Here is an 8,393-nt window from a genome sequence, read left to right on the forward strand (position 1 = left end):
TGTCACTTTTTACTGCAACAAGCAGAATTAAAATCAAACAGCCGCCTCCTTCAGGGTTTACTCCAACATGAAGAAGACTGGTGAATAAGCAGAATACTGGTGATGCCTTCCCTTATCTGAGCCCACAGTTTTGTAAATTCCTCTGAATTGAATATGCAGGCAAAGACAGAAGACAATAGGCTGTGATTACTTCAGCCACTCCAGACGGAAAGAATAGAGATGTTAAAAATGGAGCAATAGTGTTTGCCCAAGTGCGGCTGGGAGAGAAGAAAGGGAGAGAATTATGCAGCACTTTGCTCTATTGTGTCTTTGACGCTGTCAGCAGCAGTTACAGGCGCCTGTTTGAATCTGCTCACCCCTGTGGACAAGCTGACAATCCCCACCGCTCGCCTCAGGATGCAGGAGAACACGTGAGTGCGAGTCTTAAAATGCTCTTGCAATATTTGCATAATCCATCCACCTTCAGTTTCCATGGCCACTGCAGGTCCATGTATGCATTAACGTGAGCCCACAGTCGTTACGGCACAGCCGTTTGATAACGTATGTGTTTGTGCACAAAACGTGCCACCACCGTTTGTGTGAATTTAGTGAGCCAGAGAAGCAGGGTAACATCAAAAGGAAAATAACCGGGGACTATTTATTAAACAGACGCACACCCTCACCCACATGAGCTCAGCGGTGCTCTGCTGCAGGGGTTTCTATTGCATCAGTAAGAAGGCGAGACTCCCCGGCTCTCAGGGAGGAAGGAGAGTGATAACCAAACCTAAATGAGCTGCAGACCAGCAACAGAGGGGAGGGGAGAATGGGGTCAGCAGGGGGTGGACACTGGAAGAATGACAGCATAAGCTATTGTGACCAGCTGAAGGTAAACAGAAATCTGCCACTGTACATAACAGAGGGGTAAGAAAACACCTCTGACTAAAGCCATGAATTAATTCTGTGCATATTCAAGCAACACTAGCTCCATTTTTGCCCATCCTCTGTGTCTACAATCTACTCTTCTTCTCTCAGTGTCCGACTCGCAAAGCAAATGGCACCAATAAGGGCAGTGAAAAAAGCGACCATTTTGCACTCTTTTCTCAGATCAAAGCCCTTGTTACCTCAGATTTAAGTTTTTACACCATAAACATTGTTTTGCACAAGTATCTCAAGACTTTCAAGACTTAAGAACCGAGGTAACATCTAGGAGGAATTAGGTTTACAGTGGCATTAAAAAAAAAAAAAAAAAATAGGTTTCATGGAATATTTAAAGACCAGCTGAAGCCCAAACCAACTTTCTATGCAGATTATCTCTATAAATTTGAGCTGAGCCCTACAATCTCTCGAAACAAATGCTCTTGCCCCTAATTAGGGTGCTCTAGGGAAGAGCAGGTTACGGGTGGCATATTTTGCGTTTTTGTGCAAATTTGCTTAACACTGCAAAATTTGGCCTGAAACCATCTAAGTGAACCGTGGTTACTGCAGTCAAACGTTCCACATTGGTTACAACTGTACAGCTTGGTTTATGTCTGTCACAGCCCTGCATTTGGGTATAAAGCCATCTCACTCAGACGCCTCATAGTGAGTCAGTAGTTGGTATTTCGAGTGTGGCTGAGCATTGATCAAAGGCCTTTTTCAGCTTTTCACGCGCGATTCATTTTCATTGTGAACATGAAGTGGAATGTGGCTTCCCTCTACTCCGACTGCTGGCAGTTTCGCTAAAAGATGAGTATGTGAGACTGATTGCAGAGCTTAGGAAGCAGGAAGGACTCACGGCAGAACTTGCTGCTCGCTCAGTCAGAACAGGTGCTATAAAGTCTCCAATAACACAAAAAAGTTCTTCGAGTTGTTGCCGGTTGCTTTTTTTTTTTTGGAAAAATAAATGTTGCTAGAGGGATCTGTTCGTCCTGACCACAGCCCTGCTAACCCTCTGCTCATCACCACAGTTGGTCACCCACCCCAGCTTCGTCCACTTTGACGGAAGTTGTTACGTTTTGAAAATTTGTAAACTTTACCAGACTAAGTTTTCTATATGGTTCTGACAGTTTCCATTGTAATGTACTAGACATTTGAGTAAAAAAATAAATAAATAAATATTCCTACTGAAAATGTTTAGTTAAAACTAATCAAGGAAATTCAGGAACAGAAGACTTTGTTTCATTGATTTATTTCTGAACAACAAATCTTTAGCAACAATGTCAGATACTTCACTTGAAAAGAGGCCAGCTTCACTTGTAAGGCCAGCAGCACAATTGGTTGCTTTGTCCACACTTGGCCTAGCAGCATGTTATAAACAGTGCTGGTCTTCCAAAATCAAGCTTTTTGCCCTGGCTGCAATCTAAATACATTTCCATAACTATGGGCATCACAATAAATACATGCATAATACATTTCAACAGAGAAAAACTGTATCAGTGTAAAAAGAGGCAATTTGTTGGTTTGAGAAGCAAACGTTTCTTTGCGGGGGACAGAGATAAGGATTTCCAAACTCTGATTTGCTCATTTTACATTCAAGCCCTGCTCGCCGAATCAGGTTTTCAACATAGAGGAGTCTTTTACTTCTCTGCTTATAATTCTCAGAGCTTAATAAAAATAAAAAAAATCTGTGCTTATTCTACTTATTCCATAGAGCAGAATATATATCAAAAGACTCTGGATACTGTCTGCTAAATTTAGAAGTGACTAAATTGCAAAAAAACATCTAATTTTTATAAAGCTTAAAAATTAGGTGACTTGTGTGTCTGCAGAAAACAATCAAGTTGTATTCACAAATTTGCCATTTCCAGCCCCTATACATAAATATATGGCAGAAGATTTAGAAAATGTCTGAATAGATTTTAATCAGATTGTGCCACTTTGATAACTTCTGTAAAGAACAATCAACACTTAATATATTATCAGGGATATGTTGTAGTCATGACGATGTCAAATATTTTTACAAACTTACATTTTTCTGTAAGTTTAACAGTTAACAGGAACTAAATTGAAATGTGAGGAGCTGAACGACAAATGAATCTCATCAAAAAAAGAAGAAAACAACTATTAATCTAGCCTTTTGCAAAAACCACTCGATGAAAACATCAAGAGCAAGGTATGAGTTTACTTAAAATAACCACTTTGTGGAGATTTGTTTTTGGAAACAAATAAATCCTACAGAAACTCATGTACGTAGTGTGATATGTCACTATATTTTATGAATAATATATACAAATCCAATTGAAGGCACCCAAGAGGGATCCTAATCAAATTTTTTGAACAACCTTAACTGCTCCTTTCGAAACAGAGAAGCTCTACTGTGAGCATCTGTGGAGCGCTTCACCATCTTAGGGTGACCCAGCTGCTCAAAAAGAAATCTCCATTCAGTCACTTGAGGTCACATTGTGATGATCCACATCTTCTGACCATAGATAAGAGCAGGAGCAAAGATGGACAGCAAAAGTCAAGAGTTTTATACTTGTTGGTTCAGTCGTTTCTTCACTCAGCTGATCAACACAGTGGTGCAGATGAAGTCCATATATTCATCGCCTGCTTCCTCCCATCAGTAACCATGAACACCACTCCAAGATAGTTGAACTTTTCAGCTTATGGCAAAATCTGACCCCTAATCTGGAAGGAACAGTCCATCTGGTTGCAAACCATGACCTGAGGAGTTCTGGCCTTCCATCCCAACACGTCTTTCTGTTGCTGGTTAAGATATACAACCAGTCTAGGACAACTTTGCCGAACCAACAACATTTTGATTTAAAAGTAGAGGATAACAATACAATGGTCATAATTTACTTGCTGTGGTGGTTTGTCAAGTTTTAGTCATTCATAATGTAATCCCATTATGTCAACCACATCTGGTAAAGCAACTGTACAGAATGTTGATCCAAAATCCTAATGGGAACAACAATACTGCAACAACAAGTACTGCTTGTATTCAATATTGTGTCCTATCCATGATCAGCATGTTGCCTACCTAAGTTGTATAAACTTTGAAAAGGGTTGATATTTTAGAGCTGCAGTGAGGTTCAAGCTGAAGGGGAGAAATAAGAGGTTATACAGAACAAACAGAGGATGGTGGTTTGATACATTCACTGTTGGCTTTGGATTTATTCTCTCTGCCTTATCCTTTGACATTTTAATGCTAGTTCCAGCAAACATTTTACATCCCATTTAATCCCAAAGCAGCAGTTTTTCCTTTTTGTTCCATCACAGAAAATCCTTCGGCAGAGTTTATATCCGCCACGTCAGCAGAAGCTCTGCGAGAAGCATTTAGGCATCTAGTCATTTTATGGTTAAAGAGAGCTGCAGTAAGCCCGTATGATAGCAGGTGCTGTACAACATCGCACGAAGGTGGAGACTTTTATGAATTACAGATCTGTACATGTCTTTGCAGACATCGGCCAACTTGCTGCTGCTCTGAAAGGAGACAGGGATTTCAGGAAAGCTATACAATTCAAATCTTTTTTTTTTTAGGCATTAAGTGCAACTTGGGAACCACCAAACTTGCCGTTTTTGACAGCTAGTTTAAAAATATTTCAAACTGAAATATTTTAATGGCTATATTGTTGGATGCAAAGCTCATACCACAACAAATCATCTAATTTTGACTATCTGATCTAATAAAATCCTTAGTGTGTAAAGGTAAAACCACTTCCAAGTGTAGCACAAAAATCTTAATGTTTTAGGATAAACTCATCACATATTCTTACAGCATTTCCATGCCAATCTTGAAAGTGAGGCCACACTCTGAGAAGCATGGAAGTGATTCAAAGATCCTGGATGCAGACCATGTGTTTGTAGCGGAGTGGGCGTGAAGTTGGCTTCAACTCAACTCATCCCGTCTCCCACATTTTCTGTCAATGACTAAACTGTGTAATTGAGTCAAGATTGCATTAAAATTAGCAATGAAAGGATGAGGGCATGAATAACTTCTTCCCGCTGACTGACGTTCACAGCTGTCTTCATTTATGCTCTTGGGGCGGCACAGAGCTCATCCTTAGCTAATCAAACCCCAAGTGCAATTACCCCGAGGGCTAAACACCTTCAAACTCGCAAATGAGACACATTTAATGCAACTTTACACCTTTAATGTGCTAGAAATATGCATAAAATGTGATGGATGCACAGCAGATGCAGACAGCATCTGAAGGCATTGATTTATAATTCATTTGGGTGAAATGTCAGATGAAATTTAGGATGCATCAAGACTAGGGCTGACTCTGCAAATCAGTTTTTAACCCAATCAACTGTTAATCAAAGCTAATTTTTCTGGAAAAAAAAGAAAAAAAAGAAAAATCAGTTTCCTTTACCATTTGCATTTAATATTGTGCAGCTCGATCTTTAAAGAGTTTGATTAATACATACTCAAATCCATCATGTTTAAGGTTCAGAACTTTGCATTTTCCCTTCGCACAAATGGCGTAAGTAAGGTAAATTACCAGAATTGTGTGAAAAATCTTTAAAAGTTCAATGATAACCTTTAAACAAAAATCAAAAAAGCCCAAAGAACTATATATAAATTGACTCGAGACCGAAGTCCTTTGCACAGTACTTAGTATTAATGCATTAAAATCAGATGCAGCCAAGCCTATGTGGGCGCGTTTTATTTTTAAATTGATTAAATTCTCAGTGGAGTTTCGTTTTCAGACTTTCTGCCCGTCTCATCTTGTCTGTCCGTAAATAATGAACCAGCCACGTTATTTTTAGCAGAGATGAGAGCCGAGCTCCCTTAGATATTTTTCTGGGATCTCTCCAAAACTCAGCGCAAAGTGGAAATACAAGCATCAGCTTAACTGGCTGTGGTAGGAAGAGCGCTTCTTAACATCTGTTCCAAAACAGAGGTCAGACCCACAAAATACTGCTTTAAATAACTAATCAGTGCATTAAAGATTAAGATTTTCGTTTTGACAGAGCAACTTCATATATCTTGAAAAACATTAAATCTACCTGTGAACTTAGCCTAGTGTTCATACTTTATTTTTCTGGATGCGCTGAATGCAACAAGCTCTGACAAAATGACATTTGAAATTTCTTGTGTTATGTCATGAATTTCCAGCATCAATGCATGTGAATTGGTTAAAACCAAAAATACAAAATTTTAAGTGTTACAACCATATTTGGTTACAATTTTCCTGTTGGACAATCCACCTGTGTCGCAGTTTAATTATGAAGCCGACTTTACAAGGGAAAAATACATTTTTAGGTCACTTTCTCCATTTTTATGCACAAGTTTAGCAAAACAGCACCACAGCTTATAATACTATCACCATGTTGACATTTATTACAGCTTGACCCAACACACTTTTCACTATGACCAAACAGCTCAATCCCTGTTTTTTTTCTCTCTCTCAACTTGAAGGTGTTAATTTTTGTCAGCTCTGTCTCAGGCCACAGTGACATTAAACTGGCTTCATTGTGGACAACAATGCTGGTGTTTTTTTTTTTTTCCTTCATCTTCAGCTTTGCAGGTTCCTGAACATCCAACCCAATATGCTTTCATTTGAGGGTGACAGTTTGGCAACCAGGTCAAATATCCAACCATCTTGAATGTCCACATAGTAGTTTTAACTAATGATCCTAGAGTTTACGTTTAAAATGACTAAAAGGATATTTACGAAGTTCTTTTGACGTTTCCACTGTTTGGAGTATTGTGTCTTGCTGCATAAGCCAAGTCAGTTTCATCTTCAGGTGATAATTCATAGAAAATGCTAAAGGAGATTGTCTGGCCGACAGCAGGATTCACTGTTCAATCAATTAATGCAAGCTATCCAGGTCCCCATAAAGTGAAGTATGCCAATAAATAAACACACAAACGGATAAATAAAACACTACCACTACCATGTTTGACTATGACAGTTTTTTTTATGAAGAGTTGTTAGATGTTTTTTTGCCAGATGTCATAAGACACTTTATTCCATACAATATGTTGTTTCAGTAATCAAGATGTTATTTTGGCAATTATTTGGATTATTAGATCCTGTCTCTGGTGGAAATCTAAAACCTTGAAAATGATTTAGTCTAGTGACCATTTCTCATCTAATTTTGATTTATTTAGATCAGGGAAATGTGTTGTGACATCTTTCATGTCAGACAAGTTCTGTGAAAGTGGTTATACATGCCTGGCACCAATTGTGGCTGGGCAAGGCCATTTGACTTGGGTATGATTTAACAAAGGGGTAAATTAAATTTCAATACATAGCCAGGTTCCTCTGTATAGCTTTTGTTCTTTTAATAGATGAAATCATTTGAAAACTGCAGCTTGCATTTAGTCAGGTATCTGTTTTTTATACCAAAATAATTTTCACAAAATGTAGAGTGTGGAAAAAAAGGCTAAAAAGACATTATTTGGGAACCATTTTTCACAGGACTGCTTTTTAACGCCTAATCGTACCATTATCAACTCAGAGCTGGTGCATGTAGACCGACTCTAAGCCATTGCAACAAAGTCCCTCAATATAGTTTATTACAATTATGTTGTGTTTAATATTTGCCATCACTACTAATTTATTACAAAAGGCAGAAAATACTGAGTTAGATGCAAGAACAATCTATAAAAAAAGAAAGATTGTATGGCTCAAGTCTACCAAAGATGTGAAAAGCTGATTTTAGCAGTATGTAATGCAAGAGTTAAAACAGTTAGCAGAAACATGTGTGCCAACAATGTGACCAGCTCTAAATGCAATGGAGAAAAGGCAAGCAGGCATGCAAAAAACACAATGGAGTTATCCTATTAAGAGACAAATTCGAACAGAGGCACAGATTTACGCTGCAACACAAATACAATACCAGCACTGACCTTGAAGCTCCAGTAGTTTGGTTGTTGCTAAGGGGGGAGAAAAACAAAGAGGAAAGAAGATAGAAGGGACAGGGAGGGGGGCACAAGGGGAGAAACAGGGTAGAGAGTGTGAGACTTTGTGTTCATGTATCAAGCTGTAAATACCACACTAAGAAAGAATGACCAAAACAAGAGCTGGTTAGATCCAAAATCTGACTTTGTTACTCAGTTTCCATGTGAAAATATGCAAGTGATAACAACACTGGACAAAAGACAAAAAGATAGATGCCTCAGCAGGTCAACACCACTTTTCATCAAAGAATATTTGTTAAGTTTATATAAGTTTACAAGAGAATTCTCAAAAAAAGTGTAATAAAACCTAGTCTTTATTGCTCATTTCTATGCAGGTAATGTATAGACTAGATGAGGTCCTTGAGGACAATTGTTCTCCCTCTTCTAAAAAAAAAAAAAAAAAAAAACCAACCCCCCCCCCTAAAAGTTTAAAAACAACACAAAGCTAGTCTGGCTCTGATAGAGACATACACAGAAACACAGATATTTTGCAAAACTAATATTTTCTGCTGCATATACTCCTTCCATTCACATGCCAATTAGGTTTTAGTGAGAAAAAATAAATACATTTTGAGAAAAC

General features: G+C 38.3%; 1 protein-coding gene across 9 annotated transcripts in view; it reads right to left on the reverse strand.

The window, feature by feature from the left end:
* Positions 1 to 8,393, reverse strand: part of LOC106938735 (SRC kinase signaling inhibitor 1-like) — an 87,800-nt gene that overhangs the window by 24,504 nt on the left and 54,903 nt on the right. For 7 of the 9 annotated variants that reach the window (XM_015020887.1, XM_015020881.1, XM_015020901.1 and 4 more), the window contains one exon: positions 7,763 to 7,789. The exons of the other annotated variants lie outside the window; for them this stretch is intronic. In XM_015020887.1, coding sequence (XP_014876373.1) covers positions 7,763 to 7,789 — 27 coding nt within the window. The remainder of the gene's footprint in view (positions 1 to 7,762; positions 7,790 to 8,393) is intronic. 9 annotated transcript variants of the gene reach the window in all.

Source organism: Poecilia latipinna, unplaced genomic scaffold (genome assembly GCF_001443285.1).
Source record: "Poecilia latipinna isolate Pla-1442-1.1 unplaced genomic scaffold, P_latipinna-1.0 Scaffold84, whole genome shotgun sequence".
Lineage (NCBI taxonomy): Eukaryota > Metazoa > Chordata > Actinopteri > Cyprinodontiformes > Poeciliidae > Poecilia > Poecilia latipinna.